The following is a 24,231-nucleotide window of genomic DNA, read 5'->3' as shown; positions in this document are numbered from 1 at the left end:
CGGGCAGCTGGCCAATGGGAGAGAGGGAGCCGTTGACCCGGAAGCAGAGGGTTGGTGCTGCTTGGGCTGGGAGGTGCTGGTGCTGCGGCCTCCTGGCGGGAGAGGTGGTGCCGGTGGGTAATTTTGGGTCATGGCGGTGCGGGAGAGGCTGGGGTGGCCCGTCGCGGCGGGGAGGGGAGCTCGGAGCTTCTCCCCGTCGGAACCGGGCCGGCTTAGCCGCTGGGCGGAGGAGCCTGGGGCCTGCCCAGAGGACCGGCAGAGTCCTCGCTGGGAAGCAGGAGCTGGGCCCTGAAGGGGAAAGAAGGGTGGTTCGGGGAGGTAACAGGCACCCCCAGGCACCTCAGTCGCCTGAGCTGTTTCCTAAAGGAATGAAGCTAATAGCATGCTTGGAAATGCCACTTAAACTGGTGACCGGTGTTCACGGGAAACTTTAGAAGAAGAAACCTGCATATAGGGTAAAACGTTGCATTTGGCCGTAGGAGTATAGTTACACAAGTTATCTGGCCGAAGTATTTATGCTGATGTGGTGGTTTCCTTCTATTAATTAATAAATTTTTCAAGTGTGGAGGCCTCATGTCTCAGTGATGCCTACGTCAAGCCTGAGTGTCTCCCCAGCAATATATTCAGTCTTGGATGCTGAGGCCTTTAAGTTGTTCACACGGCAAAATCTGGCATTTTCTGTGAGTTCTAAACCTGTTTTTCCACGAGGTATGTAATTGCAGATCTCATTTCCCAAAAAGGCTTAAACTGGTGTCAGATTGTATTGGGACTAAAAGGAATTCTTCTGAAACCAGTTGGTTATATCAGCCCTTTGTGTTCTAGTACAGGAACCAGACTGTCTTGAAAATTGTTTGAATACAGCAAACTACAAATTCTTTGTTACGTAGAGGTATAGGTGCTCTGTCCACAGCTGAGAGTGGCTTAAATTATGAACCTATCTTTTAATATGCATGATAGTATTCTAATTTACAACCCTGATCAACTCTGCTTTTTGTTACACACACATACAGTCTTCAAAGAAAGAAGTAAAGAAAATGTGAAGCTAGTAATGTGTCATTTCTTGTCATTTGTTTGAAAATTTTAAAATTCTGTATGTGACCTCTGGTATGTACAGTGGCTTAATTTCTTCTCTTGGTTTTGAGTTGGCAGCTGTGCTATATCAGCAGTTATTGCTGAGGTTCATAGAGACAGTTGTGAATGGATATTGGTTAGGTTGTTGACTTGATTGATGAAACCACATGCTACGTTAATGAATTAGTAAGTTTAAGAGCAGCTTTCTTATTCTTAAATATGATGCTGCAGGAAATTTTGATTTGTTGTGCCACAAATACCTTTTATCTTTTTTCCTTCCATGTAAATGAGTAATGCATGCCTTTTTAAAACTTTCTGTGTAGGAATGTAGGTTTTCATCCTGCAGAAGACATCACTCCTGTCATACCTTGACTTAAGCCTCTGAAAATGAAGCAGGATTCTACTAGAAACATTACGTACACTGTGGATTGTGAAGATTATGTGCATGTGGTAAAATTCAATCCATTTGACAGTGGAGATGGATGTTCCCTCATTGCATATGGTGGCAATAACTACGTAGTTGTTGGGACTTGCAGATTTCAGGTTAGTTTGTGCTACTGTTGATTTTATTAGTTGCTTTCCTGAAATTTAATTTGCCAGCACCTCTACTACAAAAACTCCCCGTTTCTTTCTTGTTTCCTTCCCTACCCATGTAATCAGGGAAGGCTTTTACTTTTTTATTACATTAACAGGTATGGGATATTTTTTTTTCAAGAAAAAAAATATATAGGTACATATATTTAAAAAAATCATATTGCTATAAATTACCAGTCTGCTGACACAAAGTTCCTTTTGAACAGAATCATAGAATGGTTTGGGTTGGAAGGCATCTTAAAGATCATCTTGTTCCGACAAATTACACACTTCATTTTGTTTGCATTGTTTCTTCTTGTTGCAGTGTGTACTTACAATGCTGTTTCAAGTGGCCTTAGTTATATCTATGAAGATATTACTTGTACAAAGAATGTGCTCAGCATCTTTGTAGCTCAGTTCTGAGTTTTGTGCACTGCAGGGGCCTCTGGGTTGAGACCAGATGTATGTATGTGTGTAATGTATTTTTAAATACTTAGGTATTTCAAGTTAATACTTTATGTTCCAGGTTTTCACTTTGAGGGTATTAGAATCTAAAAAGATCCCAGACACATGAAATTTTTCAAAGCTTTTCAATTTCGTATCAATCTGAACTGTCTGAAGTCATCAAGATGTTCCAGATTAGCTAACTACAATATTTCTGTAGGAGGAGGATGCAGAAGTGGACGGCATGCAATATAAAACACTAAGAACATTTCATCATGGAATCAGAGTTGATGCCATAGCTTGGAGTCCAGAAACTAGACTTGATGCTTTACCTCCCCAGATAAGGTATTCATGAGTACAATAAATCCCTCTCTCTCTTTTCTCTAATCTCATTATTCGACTAAGTTTAAAGCTCATGGGTGAAATCTAAGTCTTTAGAAATCACTGACAAAATCTCTGAACACTTCAGCATAACATTTTCATTCTTAAGACTCATTCTACCTCTTCTGCCCTTTGCTTCTCCCCCAGTGAACTAACAGTATTTTTTTTCCTTATTCTTTATTTTAATGAACTTGTAGTTGTTTCTTTTTCTGTACATCTGTGAAGAAGGAATTCTTTTTAAAACTTTGCTAACAACTAGACTATTGTAATGGCCTGCTTGATACAGCTATAAAGGTAGTTAACTACTATACATGCACTTGAGAACTAAAATGTTTTCAGTACCTTTAAGTCTCTTAAAAATTATGATGGTTGCTTGCTGCTGCATTTTTGTACAGTATTTTGTTTAAAGTATGTTAGAGATTGTTTTGTAAATTTGTATTTTGGTATTTTAAAAATCTGACAATGAGGGTTCTTTTGTGCTCTGCCATTTAATTTATTCCAAGGGAATTCTGGATGGTGGTTATAAGATATATTTCAGGTAACTGATACTTTATTCAGATCTAGCTTTGTAAAATGTTTTGCATTTACTTCCATTGAAAAGTATTATTAGCTCTTGATGAACACAATTTTATAGATAAGTTCTACTATTGTAGTGTAATTGACTTAAGGGCTTTCTTTTCTTTGTTACTGTGTGCAGGTTTTGTACTGCAGCTTCTGATAGAAAGTTAAGACTATTTACTTCAGATCTGCAGGACAAGAATGAATTTAAGGTAAGGGCAGCTAAGCTATTTTTAAAAAATTATTCAGTCTTCAATTTTTAACTATCTTCCTGTCCCATTTTAATTAATATACTGTATGAGATGTGATAGATCCTATATTGATCATCTCTAGAGAAATTCACTGTACTGTAAATACCTTTCTGTCTTACAAGTGTGTATAACTATAATTATCAGTTACATGATCTTTTGATTTAAAAGCATTTATGTAACAATTTAACCAAATTAAGAAAAGCAGGTAGAGGCTCATGGATCATCTAAAATTTACTCATCATTTTCTACTGGTGAATTTCAATGACCATGCTGGATAAGGTTCCTTTATATAGAGACCTGTAAAATTATATATGGTATTGGTTATTAGACTCCTCTACGAAAAGCACATTTAAGTGATATCTTTTTCATGGACAACTTGAAGCTGCAATTCAGCTCTTTAAAACAACATGTATACTATTACATGTTATACATGTATAACAATGTATACTGAATTTAGTAAATTACTGCAGATGTGTATGCTGAACATCCATAGGCTGTCATTTGCTTATTTCTAAGAATAAAGAAAATGTCTGCTTCAAATACATTTTCACTTCCTCTTCTTTCAGTGTAGATGGTAGTGTTCTTAAACCAGTGGTATAAAGGAAGCAAGTTGTAAATATTTCCTTTATAAGCTGCAGATTGTTTTTCTGGAGTTCTCCTTTGTAAGACATGTCAACTCCTGTGTCACTTGGATGTGTATATATTCTTCAGAATTATGCCTCTGGAACCATGTCCAGGTAGTGATATTAACTAGATGTTTGTGCTAACCAGTTTGGATTTCTTTTGCTTGTTCTTGGCTGAGACTTCAGTAAGGCTAATTAATAGTAAAAATCAAGGGAGACTGTTCCTTTTTTGTTTTGGTTCTTTGAAATATGGTAATACGTTTTTTGGTGAGACTTGTCCATTGAATGTAAAGGAGATAAAAAAGCTTTCATTTGTGGTTTGGTAATTTGTATGAGTGAGACAATTACATTTTTCATTAGAGAAACTGAGCGAATTGCAAATGTCACTTCTGTGGCCATACTGATAATGGAGTGAATAAAGGCATGACATAAGAAATGAAGATGTTACTAAAAAGAAGAATGTCTTTTCCTTAAATAAAATACTTTTTATGAAGTAAAATACTTCATATATACACATACCCTTAATTTCATTCTTTCATGTTTGGTCATTTTGAATGGATTTGTCAGCCAGGAGTGAGTAACTGCCTGGATAATGTAGCTACAGTCAACTTGCTGAAAACAACTTCTGTCTTGATGTCTTTCATTCCTTGTTGAAGTTACCTATTTATATAATATCTGTTGTAAACAACAGGCTTTAATGTTAAGTTGTAAGTTAAATCTGTTTACTTTTTAGCAGAATGTAAAGTAACATTACGTATGTATGTTGCAGTTTGAGAAGTTTATTCTTCTGTTTGTAAGCACAAAGAAGGACGGATGAAATCATTAGTAAGTGTAGATGATGGATGGTTAAGAAGTAGAAATAATCAAACACATGGAAGAAGCTAGTAATGAAGGTTCTATTCATCTAAATGCAGCATCTACATTCTAATTTTTAAGTTTATTTTGGACTAACAAAGGACTGTGCTGAAATCAATGAGATGTCTCTTGTCTTCAGTGGACACTGGTTCAAGCAATGGATGAGTGTTTTTTTCCATGTTAATAAGTATGAAAGCTGTTAATTATTTTTACTGGGGCTTAATTAATGAGCAACAACTTTATGCGTTTTTGCCAAAAAGCGAATGTGATAGGTGTGATAGTTTGTAACTTTCATACCTCTTCTTGTCCCTACATCATTTGGTCCTTAGCAGAGTGCTCTTCTATGCCTTCCAGAGCAGATTACACCAGCTTTCAGACCTCCACAATGATGTGGGATACAGCCGAGACAAAGCACTAGGAATTGCCAACAGGATCTGCTGTTTTGCTCATTAGGAACTAACTGATTTGTTAATAATCAGTACAACACACAAACCCACCTTTGATAATTCCTGAACTTAAACATGCAAGTTCATAGACAAAAGCTTATTCTAATGAAAAATTCTAGTAAGCTGTTTATTACTGAATTATAATGAAATTACAAGTAACACACGTAAAATAATAATTTTAATATAGCAAATCACATTATTATTTTCTAGCTTATTATCAATGCATGATCTTTATTACAATTAGAGAAGCAAAGGTGCAACTCAGTAATGTGATCTGCTGAGTAATGGGTTTTCAGAATAAAATTTTTGTGATGGGTTATTGTTTTCCAGTTCTGGCAAGATTTTTTTCTGGTCTGTGACCAACATAACACTTTAAAACATGCACTTCTAATTTAGGAGAATTTATTACACAGTAGCCTTGACTGGATGCCTAGAAATAAATTTGAAGTGCCACATTTACATTTCCATTTGGATAGCAATTTTTCATGCAAAAAGTTTTGCTGGGAAACTGATTCACCTACCCTAAGGACTTCTTTCTAAACAAAAACCTCTTACTTGCCATTACAAATTTCCACTGCAAAAGTATGCTTATTGCATAGCAAACCAGAATAATTTTTTATGATAGGTAGTGAGTGTATGATAGGTAGTGAGTGTAGAGACCGTAGATCCTTAATACAACAAGGGCTGGACAATAGGATGTGATATTTAGGCTGAACAGCCACAAATGCAAATATTATCAGTATAGAAATTATTTTGCCCCAGAAGGAAACAAGCAATTACAATAATTATTTAGGTCCTGCTGAGATGATTAAGCTACTCTAGTATCTAATGTAGGTAGAAGGATCATAGAATTTTGCCAATTGGAAGATACGGATGCCTATTAATTTTTGCCACTATGGAAGACTGGTAATCTTTTGGTGCTTACTCAGTACAAATGAAAAGTTTTGGCTTGAATTGAATAGTAAAACTAATGACTTTTTTTCTGCCAGCTCTGTCACTGGAATTAAATCTAAGACCTTATTTAAGAATGCACTGAGACTGAGGAAAAAGTAAAAACCAAAAGTGTTACTGGGCCAAGCCTGGTGTAATGTTAAAAATAATCAAAAACCATCTAAAAATACAAATTTTTACCTAGCAATGAGGAACTCAGTCAACAAAATGTGGACTAGTGGCTTTATCGCTTAAAATGTTGTCTTTAAGGTCATCATCTGTTTTTTTTTTTCCCTGATAAAAACTGTAGAAAATAATTTCTCCAGGTCATAATAGTAGTTTCTTAAAACTGATCAGTCATTGTACTATTTAGTTTTTGTCAAGAAAAAAGTAACACCTAATCTAAATTACCTGCAAAATCTCAGATGTTTACAAATATTCTGTGAGCTATGCTGACCTTGCTTTCAATACAGTTTGATGCAGTAGTTTCTTTGTACCAGTGAGCTGATACCTCAGAAAAGCTATTTCATAAACCTGAGGTTGAACTCATGAAGAACACATGGAAGACTTTAATCCATTATACACTGCACACTTTACACATGGGATTTAAAGGAGAGGTACAAAATATTCAGGAAAAGTTGAAGGAAGTATGTGATGACATTCAAAAATGTAATCTCTGGACATCTTGTCTTTTATAGTAAACAGTATGTGTTGCTTGTGAAGGGGCAGATGGAGTAATATTACTCTGTTTTCCCGGTGGAAAAACTGTCTTGATGTAATTAACAACAAGGAACTTCAAGCATAGTGAGTTTTCCATTACTTTGTCAACACAACTAATCCAAAATTTATGGGTTGGATCAAGCCCAGAACAACAAGGAAAAGGTAAAATATGACTGATGGAGCTTCATAAAATCTTTTTCTTCTTTTGAGGTTTTCATTTGAAATGAATTGTGGCTTCCTTCTCCTGCTTAAGATTTTTTTAAATAAAAAGCATATTTCATTAGAACTGTGAAGTAAAATGAGGCAGGGTATTTGGATTCAGAGTGCTGAAAATATTTAAAAGACTTGGCATTTCTGTCTAAATAGTTTAGCATCATCTTAGGATGTACTAGTTCTAGTGTAGTTCACTAGGTTTTAATAAAATTATGAACTATTGGAAAAAATTAAGTTGGCTGCTGAAAAAGTTTCTGTATTGAATTGATGAGGCATTAATAAAAATTTTAGAAGGGTGGATTTAGTTATTGCACATGCTTGAGTGATTTATTTCTTTTTATCAGTTCGGTATTTGTTCCTGAGAATAGCTACACTTAGAGAACAGATTGTGTGTTTTCCTTACAGAAAACTGTGGAACTGGTTGTTTTCATTCAGCCTTGTGTTCCTATGCAATCTCCCCATGTCAATCTATTATCTAGAGGATATTTTCATCTCCTTTTCATGATACCTTGCTAACAAGTGCAGCTATGCCTTGAGACTTAAGCAGTAAGACTAAAGACGATGGAACAGAGATACAACATCTACACAAGGATGTTTGCCTGGCTTAAAATTTTAAGTGATTTGTCTGTGGAAAAGACCATAGATGTAGTTAATAAGAGAAAATGTGTGTAAATCTTAAGATGGAGCAAAGTGCTATCTGACCTAGCTTCAGATTTTCTAATGAGATAAGAGATGATTTATTCACACCTAGCCCCCATGTGAATGAATTTGAATGTACTCTAAATTTGTACTGGACCCAAAATAAGAGGAGTTTTGCATGTTTGCTTAATGCTAAATGTGTAAAAGTTCTTTCATGTATGTTTTCAAGGATACTGTAAACCTCAGGTACATACGAGACACTTAATAGAACTGGGAGAAAAAAAGGTGTCTTGATATTATTGCCAAGATAGGTGGAAGATCTTTGAAATATGTAACTTCTTAATTTTCACTAAAAATGGGATTTTGCTTTAATTCATAAAAACTATGGTGCTAAGTAGTTTTGTTATAAATTATTCTCAGTACTTTGGAATAAAACCTTAGGACTAAGAATGATTAGAAGAGAAAAATTACACAGTAACAAGGTTCCCATTGAAATAACTCAGTGCTTTGATACAACTGTAAATATTTGCTTCTGAATGACAGTTCATATCCTATTATAGGAGAATGGATGATCTAATAATTCACAGTAAAATAAGAGAGCACACTATAGCTCATTTTCTTTCCTCTTCAGCACAACAGCATAGAAAGCAGAGAGCAGAAAGCACGTGTCTGTTCTTCTCAAATGCTTAACAGAAATTGTGCTTAATTGCTATGGTGTTATATGCCTACCTTGGAGACTGTTTTTGTACAGTTGTTCCTCATTTCTTTCTTAAAGTCTTCAGCATGCACTGATTTCTGTTTCATTTTTCACTGAAGTTTTTTCTTTGAAAGGTGTATTCCTTATGGAATATATCCTTTTAGGCAACTTACGTGCTGACTGCTTTGAAAAGGGCATATACTGGACAAATGTCTGGTTTATTGGTCATTCAGGAAAAAAAAAATATCTTGCTGATTGCAGGAAACCCTAGAAAAATTATTATTCAAAGAGTTCTTAGCAGTAATGAGAGTTCTTTAAGATACATAGACCACGTATACATTCTCCTGCTCGTTTTCCTTTTTCTTTCTGAGAGTTACTATCCTTTACCTTGAAAATTCAGTGATAGAAAGCATAACAAAATCTTCTGGTGTGATTCACTGTTGTCTAGCGAGAACGTCGAGTTGACCTCTGTGGTAACTGCAAAGAATAATGGGGTGTGTTTTCACCTCCAGTATGAATCTACACATGACTTAGTTATTTTAAAGAACCCTGATAAATACTTATTTTGCCTCCTCATGAAAGGATATCTTTGCCTTAACGCTCATGTATCTTTCCTTTAATGGGAAATACATTGTGCACTGATGGCACAGTCATCTCTAAGATGACCATGAGCCAGCAATGTGCCCTTGTGGCCAAGAAGGCCAATGGCATCCTGGGGTGCATTAGAAAGGGTGTGGTTAGTAGGTCAAGAGAGGTTCTCCTCCCCCTCTATTCTGCATTGGTGAGGCCACACCTGGAGTATTGTGTCCAGTTCTGGGCCCCTCAGTTCAAGAAGGACAGGAAAGTGCTTGAAAGAGTCCAGCGCAGAGCTACTAAGATGATTAAGGGAGTGGAGCATCTCCCTTATGAGGAAAGGCTGAGGGAGCTGGGTCTCTTTAGTTTGGAGAAAAGGAGACTGAGGGGTGATCTCATCAATGTTTTCAAATATGTAAGGGGTGAGTGTCAGGGAGATGGAGTTAGGCTTTTCTCAGTGGTGACCAGTGATAGGACAAGGGGTAATGGGTGTAAATTGGAGCATAGGAGGTTCAAGTTGAATATCAGAAAAAATTTTTTTACTGTAAGGGTGACGGAGCCCTGGAACAGGCTGCCCAGGGGGGTTGTGGAGTCTCCTTCACTGGAGACATTCAAAACCCGCCTGGACACGTTCCTAGGCGATGTACTCTAGGGGGCCCTGCTCTGGCAGGGGGGTTGGACTAGATGATCTTTCGAGGTCCCTTCCAACCCCTAGGATTCTATGATTCTATGATTCTAAGGACTACGTATTTCTTTTTTCTGGTTGACAGACATTTGATGGCCACTCAGATTACATTAATGATCTGGTGTTTGCTCCCAAAGAAGGTCAAGAAGTTGCAAGTGTAAGTGATGATCACACCTGCAGGTATGCATTGTCTTGAAAACATTATTGATATAGTAGTGTTTGGCTTTTTCTTTGCAGGTATGCTTTATATTCTCCCTTAAATAAGTATTTCTTTTTAGGGAGCTATGAAAACTAGTGGACTAGTCATTAACTATATTGCTAATTGGCTTTCTGTTTTGACTTGTGGGCGGGGTTTTTTCAGAGCAAAATTTTGAACTAACTTGATACAATGTGAAGAAAACTATTCTATCTTGAAATTATGTACACTGTAATTTCTGCTGCTGGGATAGCGTCACAGTTTAGCAGTTTTGGTGGACTGAAAATCAGACGACAGAATTGTTCTCTATTACCCTCCCTTTCCACTCTCCCACAGGAGGATAACAGGGCAATAAAGATGACTGACTTGAAGTTGGAAATGAAAATTGAAACAGGTTTACTAGGACAGGGGAAAGGCAGTAACACGTAGGATAAGGAACAAATACACAAATATGTACAAATACATACACAACCCGGTCCCCATACTGGCAGGGATAGGTGCCTGAGGGCCCCTGCAGCAGGGCTGACTCAGGAGGGGGCTCCATGGCTCTTCCCAGCCCCCGATGGATGTGGATCCTGAAGAGCAGGAGGCGAGGGGGAGGGGGGAGTAAAGGAGAGCAGAGGAACAGCAGCGAAGCGAGGAGCGGGAGAGAGAGAGGAGGGGCTGGGGTCTGCCTGAGCTTGATAGAGTCTGGGCAGGGAATGGGAGGGAATGGACCCCTCTGTTCTGCTCCTCTTGGATCACTCAGGGTCCTGAGACCCTTTTCTTTAGTTTCTCATACACAAACTATGACACATAGGAATAAAATAATGAGAGTATGAGAGAGGAGACATGTATATCTCAGCTCTGAAATGTACATAGCCTGTCTCCATTCTATCACCCGATGTCTCAAGTGTAAAACCAATGCATGTATGTATGTAAAATCATTCCTTTACCATAATTATTAGCATTACTAGGAAGTGGGATTACCTATTACAATGACAGTAATAATGACATAGCCATGTGTTTAGTTAATTGTAACTGGAAGTAAAAGGGGAAACATGATTAAATACTTAGAGAAAGGCTGGTTAAGGTTTTGAAGACAGGAGTTTTTCCATGTCAAAAAAGCCATCCCCTTCCTCTGCTGGTGTACATGAATCTATAAAGCTCTATATTTATATGTATAAACATGTAAATCCGTATCCCTCCAGTGCAGCTCACAGTTGGGGAGTTCAGGAGGGCACCTGTGCAGACCTCACAAGTCATTGTAACAGCAGCAAGAGACTGAAAGCATCAACCTTGACTTTTCTGTGTAATAGCTGTGATAATTCAAAACTTGTTTCAATTGAGGAACTGTTTTAGTTTTTTCTCTAATTATATGAATTATAGATTGTCTCTTCAAAGTTACCACCATACCAATTCTTATATAAATGACCAATTAGTACTCCAGGGGGAAAAAAGTAATTTTTCACTTAAGCCATCTTAATGGCTTTCACTTAAGCCACCTGTTAATGGGGAAGAGGGTAGTTCTTGGAAAGATTACTCCCTGTATGAGACTTTATAAAGGTAGATTACTGTGTGGTATAAATCACAGTTTAGTAGCTTTAGTTGAACTAGAATATCTGATTTTAACGCCCTAGGGAACTTGGAAATACTGCTTTGCACCAGTAGGCAGATTTTCCATAGACCTGCTGTCTATAATCCCAACAAAATCAGTATGAAATGTATGACTTATTCATGACTTGTTCTAATTTATTTCCTATCCTTGATTTCTTCATTCAGTCTAAACTAATATTGTGCTTGTTCAGCAAAGAGCTGTTTGAATATGTGGCCTTTTTTTGTTTATTTTATGAAATAATCAGTGTTCCTAGGATGAAAGTGAGCTGTTTCAAAACCAGTAGTCTAATTGACACTAAATTATAAGAAAATAAGAATGATATAATCAAAGTATACTATCAAGATTTCAGCTTAGTAACTCTGGAAGACATTTTATGCAGTAAACCATAAGGTCCTTGGTTAAAAGCCATGGGAAATAAATAGGATTTTTTTTGGCTACTTGATTTCTTTTTTTTTCCATTCATGCATGTGGAGTATGAAGACATTTTTTTATTAAATTTAAAGGTTACACTTTCAAAACTAGTGGAAAATGCATTCCCTGGGACTTACCAAATAATTCCTCAGTTACTGTGTAATATGCTTCAGAAGTAATGTAGGAAGATGAATAATTCTTCTGTCATTACTGAATTTTTATCCTGCAATTGTTCTAAGGATAAAACATCTGTTAATACCTTTGGAACAAAGTTTTAGAACAATTAGTACAATAGCATGCAATTTGGAGTATTTGGGTATGTTTTGTTAGAGCTCCACTTTGAGATCTTCATAATGTCTTAATAGAATGCCTTGGCTATGTACAGAATATATACAAATATGTTTAGATCTTCCCTGGTTTTCACTCAGTAGTAAGTTTAGCAGAGATCTCCAAGGAACACAAACTTTCAGTCTTCATGCACTAACTCAGAGAGCTCTGTTCAGTCATTTGGTTAGAAATCAGATACTGGTTACATTGGCTGTGGTGCTATGTTCAGTGTTCTTACCTTTAAATTGCTGCTATGTGATTGAGGAATTCGTGTTATCCCTTGTGCATAGTCTTTGTAGGCCTTGTTAGTCTCAAAACCCAAAACTTTTTTCCAGCTGTGAAGTAGAACTGAAATAAAAATACTTTTGCATCAAAGTAATAGCAGTAACCATCTATCTTACGTAGACACATTCATAGACAAGTCAAGATGTGTTGGTGTCTAAATATGTTGTATGCTCAATAATCTCAGATTTCCCAATGCTGAGGATCTCAAAACTAATTGCCTCAAAAAGAATTGCTTTTCTGAAAGAAAACATATTTGTAAGACCACTTGAAACCCACTATGTTGCAGTTGATTAAAACTGTATTTATATTAAAGATCAAAATTATTCTTTCTTTAAAAACAGAAAATAAAATTATTTTAAAGTTTGATTGCGAAATATAAAAATCTTGTAAAAGAAGTAGCTAATACTGCTATATTAAAAATTTGAATCAGTTTTATTTGTAAGTCATATGTATTAGCATATTGAGTACAATTGAAGTAAAACTAACAGTAATTACCTTGTGTGTACATTAAAAAAATCAAATTTAGGGTATTTATACATTTTTGCTGAAAGCCAAACTTGGTCATGGAAGGAGAAAAAAGTGAATACCTCTCGAATGTCATCTAATTGTCTTCCTTCAGATCTATTTGGTTTTTCTTCCAGATCTACCTTTCATAGGCCAGTTTCAAAATTCTGTGTAATATTTATGTGTAATTAAAGTAGTTTGCTTGTCCATTTCTTGGTATCATAAGAACATGTTTAATGAATAAGAAAAATATTTTACGTTAACTAGGGACTGTTTCATTTAATACCTTAAAATTGTAAAGCATTATAAACTTTAAACATCTGCAACACGTGCATACCATTTTTCTAATGAGAACTGTGTGTGTGACTCCCTATGTACCACTCATGAAAAAAAAATTGCTGCCTTTTTCGTTTTGATTTTGAAACACAGTATAGGAGGCTGCATAGATTCAGTGGTACAAATCATTTTGTTCCGATGCTTAATGAAGCCTCTCTGTAAAAACAACACAGGAAATATTTGAAAACAGTATGAGCTGAACAGACACCCCTCCGCTCGCTGTTGGAAATTTTTCCACTATCTGATGTTTCTTGAAGTGTTTCATGTGAGATACCATCGAGGTAAAACCCAGTAGTCTGTATGCACATGCTAAAAATTAACCTCTGACTGTTAAAAGGTTAATTTAGTTGTATTCATAAACACTTCATACACCATCCTCATACTGAACAGAAAGGTTACTGCTAGTGTAAGGCCCTTAATAATGGCAGCATGGCAATTTCTTACCATCATCAAGTGCTGGACTGGTTTGTTTTAACAAGCTGCAAAGGATGCATCCATCCCTATCCATCCCTCTATTTTTTTCTTCTTTTTATTATTCCTTAAACTAAACCATCTTCTCTTTTTTTCTGTGTGTAATAGAAGAGAGTGTACCATTAAATTCCATTCACAGATAAAGTGAGAAAAAGCCTTTTGATTCATTTCAGAGTTGTGTTCCACTGCTTATGCTATGGCTCATGTTGCTTCATAGGGAAGGACTTAGTGAATTTATTTATCAGTCACTGTAAAGTTCAGCCTTTTGTCTTGCACACACTACAAAAGCCAGTCCATCAAGGTTAGTGTCACTTCCTGGACAGCAATTCAGGGAAAAGTTTTGATATCACTGAAAACTAAATTAATTAATTAATTAAAACTAAAACAATTAGCTTCTCAAATTTTATTGTAGATTTTCTTTGGGTTTAGTGGGTTTTAATCTGTAGTGATTTTGCTCATGTGGTACTCTTATGTCTTAATTATTTTGTGTAGGTCTTCACAATATGAAAGAAAGCCAGTGGTAACCATTTTTTCTTAGTTTTATAAGGTGCTGTCAGGGCTTGTTGCAGTTGAGTCTTAGGTTGTAAATTCAATAAATATTTCAGTCTTTGACTATATACAAAAGTTGCCATATGCACTTATTCCCGCCTGCAAAATTATATTTTATTTGTATCTTCCTATTCCTAGTGTACTTCATTATGGATTTTTGCCAGAATTTAAAAAAATGGTATCTTATTTCATGTTGTTCTGCCTTCATCTGTTTGCTGGGGTAGAATTCCCTGGTGTCTCTTTATATGAGAAATGTCATACCAACATATTTATCTTTTCTGAGGTATGCTGATTATAATTATCAATGTAGTCATGCATTATAATTGATGAAAATAAAGGAGCATCTTGCATTATTTTTAACGTATTAGTCTGTGACTTTTTACACTTTTGCAAGCATCCCTGTATGTCCCCCAGATATAGCCTTATACAATTTCTGTTATTGTATGCTGCCACAGTGCAAGCATTAACCAACCACTTGTGTTGCAGTTCACAATCACTGTGTGAATATTAACTGGAGTCCTGTTATGGTACCCAGTCAGTTTAAAAAAACAAAAACCCCTCACTTTCCAAATCAAGTGTTTGGAAAGTTCTTTTAATGTGGTCTTCAGTGTGGATGAATAAGCCTTTAGTCAGGAAGCCTTCAAAATATGTGGATAAATTGGTAGCTATTTCCTGCGTGACACATCATGGCTTCAGGGTCACACTTATGTTAAGGGTCACACAGTCCTAGAATGTAGTCTAAATCATTCTAAGTAGAAATCATTCTATTAGGTTAATTTAGCAGTTACCTTGTATCTTAAAATTTATTGGTAAAATTCTAGTTGAGACAGTACATGGGCAGATCCTCTGCCTCTCCTACCAACATTGTAGGGATAATCAGTTACATCCCACAGTTACATCAAAAAGAGATCGACGCTTGTATATCCAAGTAGACATTACAATAAAGTAATGTGGATTTTAATGCCAAAAAATCCAAAAGATTGTAATTACTAATTCTTTAATAACATTGACATTTTCTCTCGCTAACAAAAGAAAATGGTGAACACGTCCTACTTAGTATCCTCTTCAGATCTTGGATAATCAGCTCCATATAGAGCTGGCAGATGACCTGGGACAACTTGCTTCAGTGTTAGTTTTATTCTGCACTTTGTTAACTAATCTCTGCACTTTTATTTGCCTTTACTGAGATATTCTTGTCCTTGTTCCTTGTGCTCAGTGAGAAACAGCATTGGTCTTTACCTTTGTTGTGTGATCTCTGCAGAAGAAACTTTTTCCATCTCCATAGTCCTCTAGGCTTTTCAAGGGTGATACGATTTTCCTCACACATGGGGTGTGTCTGATGGAAATGCAGTGAAACATCAGAAAGAGGTATTTAAGCTAGATAGTATTTAAAAAAAAAACAACACAAAACCAAATCAAAAATAAAAACAAAACAAAAAACAACCACCAAAACCAAACATGATGGGCATTTTTAAGAGTAGTTCAGACAGTAATCTGAATAATGGTTCAAGTACAGTCGATCATGCTTTGTGGCTGGGAGCTCAATCAGCTGTCAAGGTTTTTTCTAGCCCCTGCCCCACTCACTGAAATTGTTGGAAATCTTAGGTTGAAAGAATTCCCTTTTTTACTTCCATCTTCTGGGGTTTTGAGAAATGCCTGAAGGTTGCAATATGGTTTTGTTCTTCTACTGTGGAAGATGATGGGTTTTGTTCAATTAGGTTTTGGTTTTGCTCTCGAGTTAAAATTATTCAGAATTCAGAAAGTTAGAATATAAAATAAGGATCATGTCTATTGCCATGAGACAGGTTTTCATATGTTCTAATGAATACTTTGCCCACTTCAATAGAAATCCATTGTGTGATAAAATTACAGCACATATGCAGCATGTCATTATCCATTTTCTTGCATATAGCATACAATGTAATTCTTCCAAACTAGTTTGAATATCATTACACTTTGAGACAATTGCAGTTGTTGTTTGTTTAATTATGTACTAACATCTCAAGAATTTTCTCTATCTTGCAACTATCTCTACTTTGTGATAGTTTGAATTTTATGAGCACTGCAGCATGGAATTTCTCAGCCCTTAGTTACTTAAAAATGAATTAATTTACTGAGCAGATCGCTTATTACTTTTGAAGCTTTTAATTTTCCAAACTTAGGCCTTGATTTCAACTTTTCTCCTTTACATTTATTGTGGAAGCTTTTTTAAAGATTAAAAAAAAAAGCCACGAAAAACAAACTACAAACCCAATAAAAAGTCTATACAACAGTGGTTGGTGGGGGGAAGAAGAGAAGTGAGGTCACACATTACAGGGTTACAAAAAATAAGCATGTTTGGAGAAAAGTAGACACTAGTTTGCTTTGGTATAAAATCATGATAATATTAGTAAATTCTCAAGGGCTTTGCATGGGAGACAAAATGCTCAGTCTTTTTGGACTGGTTTACGTGACAGGAATGTGGAGAAAACTAGAGAGGTTTTTTTTTTAGCATCTGTAGCTGATTTGGTTATGATTACTGAGTAATTGAGTAACTGAAATTCAGTTTGGCTAAATTTTTGGTCTTTGCACATTTTTTTACTTGGGTTAGTCACAAAGAAACATTGAAAAGAGTTAATTGAACACATATGTAATTGTAAACTTCCATACCAGCATGAACTTGATGCATTCAGACAATTCAGACTATTTTGATATGTATTGCCTGGTCGAGGTTTTCTTTTTCATAACTAAGTGATACCATCTTTGTTACCTAAAAGAAAGAAGAAAATATTAGGGGCATTTATCCTTTTTTTCTCCCCTTTCTCTTACTGTTTGTAAGAATGTTACTATTGTTAGTAACAGAGAGATACAAGTCTGGCATTTTATAAATAACAAAATTAAGGAGGTAGAAGGCATAAATTTCTGTCTCAACACCTAATAACCTCACTCACTTCAGGGAAGGAAACATGATGGCATGCTTCTTTAGCCAAAATGATTCACTGTCTTGTTATATCATAATTTTCTCCCTGCACAGTAAATACACATGGAAAGTGTTGATTTGACTTGGACAAATCTACAAGGCAAAACTTTTGGCAGTAGAAGAAAGTATTGTATGTTTCTAAATTACCTAATCAAGCAGATATTTCATTTTTTAAATGGTTGTCAGGTTTTTGTTTTGACTTTTTTTAATAAGGACACTGATCCTTCAAGATTAGAGACTCTGTGTTTTCTACTGGGAAAACAAGTATTTGATATGTTGTGGTTTGGCATAAGTAAACAACATTGTTCATTAATATATTTACTTTATTCCTATATATTTTGTCTAGACTTAAGATGTATTATGTAAGAGTTTTTTGAAGTCCATTAAATATAAAGCTGTAAGCACCCTGGTGAGATATAAACTGAAAAAGTCTAGAGGAAGTCAGCAAAAATCCTCTAGAATAAACAATAATAGTACAGAGTCACTCATCTAACTCATCAGAACACTACTTTAAAAATTGGCTGTTTTTAAGGTTTTGTATGTCAGGGAAAAAAGGCCGTGTGTGTATGTTTTGGTGTGAAAACGCATATAAATAGTTATGCAACCTTGTGGTTCAGACTGATATTCTCAACTGTAATGTCTTTGTCCTACAAGTGAGCTACTGGTTTGGTAGGAAAAGAGGCTGATTAGTAGTGGCTGTTAGGTAAAACAGAGACAGATTTGGGTTTGCTGCATTTTGTAAATGAAATAACTTCATGGCTCATTAACAGTCATATTGAATGCATCCAAAGAAAACACACTCATCTAACCTAGTTTTGGTGTCTCGGTGTTCACTGCCCTGTGAATCTACATTGAGCAAATACTAATGGTGTTTTTAACTATTTTTTTAACTGCATATGATATGTCCTGTAGGTACTTCTAAAGAAAAATAAGGAACCAGCACATATGATTTATTTGTTGAAAGTTTGCCAAGGCCCTTTGTTGAGCTAGTATTACCCTTGCCTTAGATGCTTTTGTTTGCCTTAACCCCATTTTTAGTTTCTTGTTTATCCATTACTCAGTCTTGTCTTACCAGGAAAGAATGGAAATCCATACATTGGACAAGCAAAATACTTTAGTGCATGGTCTCATCCTGTACATGATAATGTGGAGGATTTAAGTTGCTTGGTACTAGGTTGGTTGTACAAGATAGACCAACACTGACCTTCCTGCTTTGTATTCTCTCACTGCTTTTTTTGATATATTAGGCAGTGTTGACTTAGGAATAAAATGGGAATGTATCATCTAGATTTCATGTCTAGACAACTGAACTTGTGAAAATATTTGGATATTGCCCTTTAAAACAGAGGCTCTGCCTAGCTCATCGGTGTTAAAATACATTATCTTCAGCACTGACTTCTTAAAGTGATAAAGCATGAACACTATTTCATTTGGTCACTTCCTTTGTGAATGTATTGAGGGACTGAAAGTTGAAGTGTTTGCAATTAAATGGCAATAAATAATTTAATACTTTTTTTGTTTGTTTTAGGGTCTGGGATTTGGAAGGAAATGAGAAGGCCCATTTTGTTTTGCGTTCTCCTGGAATGAGTGTTTGCTGGCATCCTGAGGAGGCTTTTAAGGTTGTGTTTTCCAGCTTTTCACCCTCACCACCTTTAAAATAACAGAAGGGTAGACTTATCTAAACTGTGAGTCTTTGATGCTCTGGTAAGATTGACATTTAGAGAGCTAGTGTACAGTGTAACTGGATATTGGGTTGGTTCTGCTAGTGTGAAATCACTGTAAGTAAATTCTCATTCTCTTCATTATACACTCAGTCCCTTACTCCTCCCATCAGAAATATTCCTTCTTAATTACATATATCAGTTGTTGTTGCTGTTGTGCTGATTGCAAATTAACTTACAAGAGAAAAGTTCTGGTTTTTTTTTCTTATTTGTGTTAACACAGTTCGCTAATAATATAGACTCTTAAAAAGCATACCAAATTTTGAAAAGGATGTAAATGGTTAGCAAGGGATTTTTTTGTTCTTGTTCTTGCTTAGAATATATTAAATATGTGCTGAGAAATCAAAACAAGTCAGTAAACTGTGATTTTATACTTATTGGTTTATAGTACCGGGGAGGATTAATTAGCTGATACATACCAAAATATTCAGCTTCATTAAGGGTTTATTCCTTTGTAATCATGGATTCATTATTTGTGTTGTGCCAATCAGTAACTGCCTTAAGAAGCTATAAATAGTTGTTCAGACTACCAGGAAAACACACACTTAAAACAGAAAACCAGTCAAATAAGGTATCAAAATGTTTACATAGCAATTGGGGAAAAAAGATCTCTATTCTCACCACACTTCCCACCAATATCAGGATCTGGTCTTCACTCAGAAAACCAGGGAAACTGTTGGTTCAGGTGGTAATCACAACTGAATGTGTTTGCTACTCCTTGCTACTGCGTAACATTGTCAGCACAACAAAATTACTAGATTAGCCCCAAAATATTGCAATATTACACCAGTCTTACACCCTAGCTTGTTTTTTCTTTGGCCCTTTTGAAACAGTAGGGACAGGATATTTTTTCTGTAAAGAAAATCCTCTTCCAAAAGTGAGTAAAACTCGACAACTGATGGTTTCTGAAAAGCTTATTGCAGATCAAAATGCTTACTGCACCATATTGTTTATTTTGCAAAAGAGCATGTTTTGGTGACACCTCTCTTTTCCTAAACAAACTGGAATGTTACTGAGGTATTGTTTTTAAAGTTTGTTTGCTTTCCTTTCATTATTGTTCATGGCTATCTGAGAAATGTCATCTTGTCATGGGGAAAAGCTCTGTCATTATCTAATCAGAAAGTTCTTTCTACAATACTTAATAAGCAACTACTTAACTATATTCTACTTCAGTAGCAAAAGTTTAGGTATAATATGTTGCAAACTCTTACATGATGAAACAAGAGGTGGTATATAAATTCAATAAGGGTGAATCCAGATTCTGCAGTTACTTTGATCAATACTGTCATTTCCTTATACAGCACTGTAACATTCACTTCTTTGTAGTCAGAAAAGAAAAATTTTGATTTTATAAGGAAAATTTGTTTTACATTTCTGAAAGAGCAGTATATCTGTAGTTGAGAACTGGTACTTCTAAGTATCAAAATTATATACATAAATGCCAAAACATATATTTGTATATACTATCATGTAATCACTAGATATAACAATGAGACAGTAGTATAACTTAAATTTTTTATTTATTGATAGAATGGTTTGTGTTGGTTGGGACCTTTAAAGGTCATCTTGTCCAACCTCCTTGTAATGAGCCCTTGTAAGTATTGAAAGGCCACACTAAGGTTTCCCTAGAGCCTTCTTAGGTTGGACATTAGAAAGAATTTCTTTACAGAGAGGGTGATCAGGCATTGGAATGGGCTGCCCAGGGAAGTGGTGGATTCTCCATCCCTGGAGATATTTAAAAAGAGACTGGATGTGGCACTCAGTGCCATGGTCTGGTAACTGCAGCGGTAGTGGATCAAGGGTTGGACTTGATGATCTCTGAGGTCCCTTCCAACCCAGCTGATTCTATGATTCTCTTCTCCAGGCTGAACAGCCCCAGCTCTCTCAGCCTGTCTTTGTAGGAGGTGCTCCAGCCCTCCAGTCATTTTTGTGGCCCTTCCCTGGACCTGCTCCAACAGGTCCATGTGTTTCGTGGGCCACCAGAGCAGAGGGGCAGGATCACCTCCCTTGACCTTCTGGTCAATCTTCTTTTGATGCAGCCCCAGCATGTCAACTACTCTACTCAGTATGGTGTCATCTGTAAATTTACTGATGGTACATTCAGTGCCACTGTTTATGTCATTGATGAGGATGATATTAAATAGTACTTATATTAAGATACATTACAAGTTAAGTTTACAATGCTCTATTAATTTCTCCTGACAGCTGATGGTAGCAGAGAAGAACGGAACAATACGATTCTATGATCTAATTACCCAGCAGGCCATTCTCTCCCTAGAGTGTGAACAAACACCACTGATGTCAGCAGACTGGTGTTTAAAAAATACTCTCAAAGTTGGAGCAGTTGCTGGAAGTGATTGGCTGATCTGGGACATCACTCGCTCCAGGTATTCTTATACACAAGATAGGTTTCTTTATTCTGTTTTTAAGTAGTACATGAAGAGATGTGGCTACTTTGGTAATAGAGCACTGAAATGCACTGTGTATTAGAACACCTATTCCATAAATACATGAGTATTCATCAGGATTTATGAAATCAATAGAGATTGTTCCCTGGAATTCTTTGTTTCACCTTTATCAATATTTAGCTGTCAAAAATAACATTGTCTTTTTGTTGATTTGAGACAGTACTTCCTTACTGTTTACATTGTAAACAGTGTGCATTGTTTGTTAAAATGTCATTCTAAGTCATAAATACATAATTATTAAACAATAATATCCTAGATAACTTCTACAGTTTTCCTATTCCAAGTGGAGATGTAAGCTGCAGGAATGCTCTGTTTTTCCCTCAGGTTCTTCATGGAAAGTAGACAATGTGTCCCCTTCATTTAAATTATACATGGTTTTGGTATTTGAGTATGAGCTGCAGTTGTTTGCAAAACAGTTTTTTACCCTCAATGTCTGTTTTAGTTATCCACAGGATAAGAAACCAGTCCATGTTGATCGAGCCAGACAGTTCAGGTATAAGTGTTGTGTCTATTCTGTGGGGTTTTTTTCTATATAAATCTATGTATATGCAAGCAGTTGTGTGCTTAGGGACCTGACTGTGTCTCACCTAAATAATTTTCAGAGAGATCTATCTATAAACTTTTTGAAATGTGTGAGTTACATTCATTTAGTATATATGTGTAGCATTCCCATAGTTTTGGGGTTTTTTTTTCCTGTTTTACAACAGTCACATGGGGCTGCGGTTGGTTAATTATTTACAAGCCATTTCTCTGCATGTTTTACTCTGGGGATAGTGGAGTATCTGACAGCTTCACAGACTTTAACCACAAGGGAGAGAACTCCTCTTTGTGTGCTCTTCTGATAGCCTGATAGGGATATCTGAAAAATACAATCATTTTATTCATAGGTGGTCACAAGTAAATGAAAACCTGTTTGCAACCACTGGATATCCAGGAAAGACAACAACTCAACTGCTTGTTCATCATTTAGGACATCCCCAGGTAAATTTTTTTAGTTCAGCTTTTGACTGGGAATGCATCTCTTCAAATCAGGCTCAAAGGTAGTAACAGGCTACAATTGAAAACTGGGCCACACCATCCAGAAATGCTGCTTGGGCTGCCTATTTTGTTTTGTGTCACCCATGCTAAGGAAAAAAAAAAAAGTCTTACCACACACTTAACCGACTATTTTACAAGCTGCTTCAGCTGTATGTTTTATTTTAGTTGCCCTAATGGTGCTAAGGGGAAAAAACCCACATTTAACCTGTTAATAAATAAGTTTTTCAGAATTTCTAATTCTAAAGAGGCTATTAACAACTAGGTTAAGTATTTTACAGGTTTGAACTAACTGCATTTTAAGTCATTAATAAAAAATATATCCAGAAACAACACAAAGCATAGGAAATATTTTGGTTTTGCTGGTGTTGGTGTGCATTTGTAATGCTTACAGTAAATATATTACTTCCAAACCTACTAGTTGTGAGTATACTTAGATAACAGGAAGTAATTTCACTAAAGACTTCCAGGTTTGAAAGTATGCCTTATAAAAATGTTAATAATATAATTTATTATAATTATAATTTAGAATAATATTAATGAAAATAGTTGAAACAATTTGTTATCCTGGAATATTTTGCTTAAATGTAGTAAGTAGTTATTGGAACAAAGTAGAAGATAATCAGATTTTACAGTGTGATTTCTGTTATAGTTTAAATGTATTTGTTAAGGAGTACTAGATCTATGGTATTTGCCTATGCAACTTGGTGTATGTGGTATAGAAATAATGTACATAGTAAGTTGTATTAATAATTTACTCTGCTTTTGTTGTATTTCTTTTGGTTTGTTTTTTTTCAGCCCATTCTTACTGGCACTGCAGCTGTAGGATCTGGCTTGACGTGGCATAGAACTCTCCCATTATGTGCAGTCGGAGGAGATCATAAAATTTTCTTCTGGATAACTGAAATGTAAAATAAGCATTTGCCTTCAGTATGAAACTTTACAGCATAATGTCTCTTTTCTAATAAAATGAGAGAATTTAGTCCTTGTACTGGTATTTATTCACTTGGAAAACATAAGACAGGAACAAGTAAAATATGAAACACTTGTCTTTTAATTTTTAGCTTGCAAATACAAGAGCTTTTGTACAATTATCATACACCTGATACTTTGTTACTTCCCTTATAATACAATGTATGCATTTTTAACATGGTACTTGGTGTGAAATGTATTTTTAAGTAGTTTTTTAAGGGATATGTTTATCCAGCAACCTCAATTAACACAGCTCAAATACTTTGAAATTGTCCAGAGTACCTACAGAGACAACACCTGTCTATATTTAAACTTTCCTGACCATCACTGTCTAATAAGAAAGAAATACACTAACAAGAAATAGATAAGAAAATAATAAAAGAAAAAATAAATAAGAAAAACAAAAAAATTAAATAAGAAAAAATAAGGTGTTGTCATAAAACGTCTGTAAATGTATTTGCTGAATAAACTACCACTAGCAGTTAAGAAGCTGAAGGGTATCAGAAAGATAACTCTAAGAATTATTATTTCTCTTAAAATGGCAGAGGGATTTGGCAGCATGCCAAACAGCATGTGGGTTTTTTCTGTTTATCGTCTTTTACTTCCAGCCTTTTACAGGAAAATCAAAGACATTCTGCTTTCTAGAAGAATATTTTTCTTGCCTTTCCCATACAGGACCCATAAATGTACTAAAAGAGGAAAGAGTAAAATACAGAGGCAACTACTGCCTTCAGTATCCTT

The 24,231-nt window shown here is 35.6% G+C and overlaps 1 protein-coding gene across 3 annotated transcripts; it reads left to right on the top strand.

Moving 5' to 3' along the window:
- Positions 1–16: 16 nt before the first annotated feature.
- NUP37 (nucleoporin 37) lies at positions 17–23,500 on the top strand. Of its 3 annotated transcripts, none has more exons than XM_071728003.1 (10): positions 17–113; positions 1,395–1,614; positions 2,309–2,433; positions 3,167–3,239; positions 9,745–9,839; positions 18,823–18,913; positions 21,221–21,402; positions 21,926–21,976; positions 22,371–22,464; positions 23,317–23,500. In XM_071728003.1, the coding sequence occupies exons 2-10, from the start codon at positions 1,459–1,461 to the stop codon at positions 23,428–23,430; spliced, it is 981 nt and encodes a 326-aa protein (XP_071584104.1). In that variant the 5' UTR covers positions 17–113; positions 1,395–1,458; the 3' UTR covers positions 23,431–23,500. The 3 variants fall into 3 exon arrangements, with proteins under 3 accessions (XP_071584104.1, XP_071584110.1, XP_071584115.1); XM_071728009.1 differs by lacking the exon at positions 17–113 and adding an exon at positions 294–318; XM_071728014.1 differs by lacking the exon at positions 17–113 and adding an exon at positions 685–708.
- Positions 23,501–24,231: the final 731 nt, after the last annotated feature.

Source organism: Heliangelus exortis, chromosome 1 (genome assembly GCF_036169615.1).
Source record: "Heliangelus exortis chromosome 1, bHelExo1.hap1, whole genome shotgun sequence".
NCBI lineage: Eukaryota > Metazoa > Chordata > Aves > Apodiformes > Trochilidae > Heliangelus > Heliangelus exortis.
Note: the sequence above shows the minus strand (reverse complement) of the source record. Positions and strands in the feature narration are given on the sequence as shown.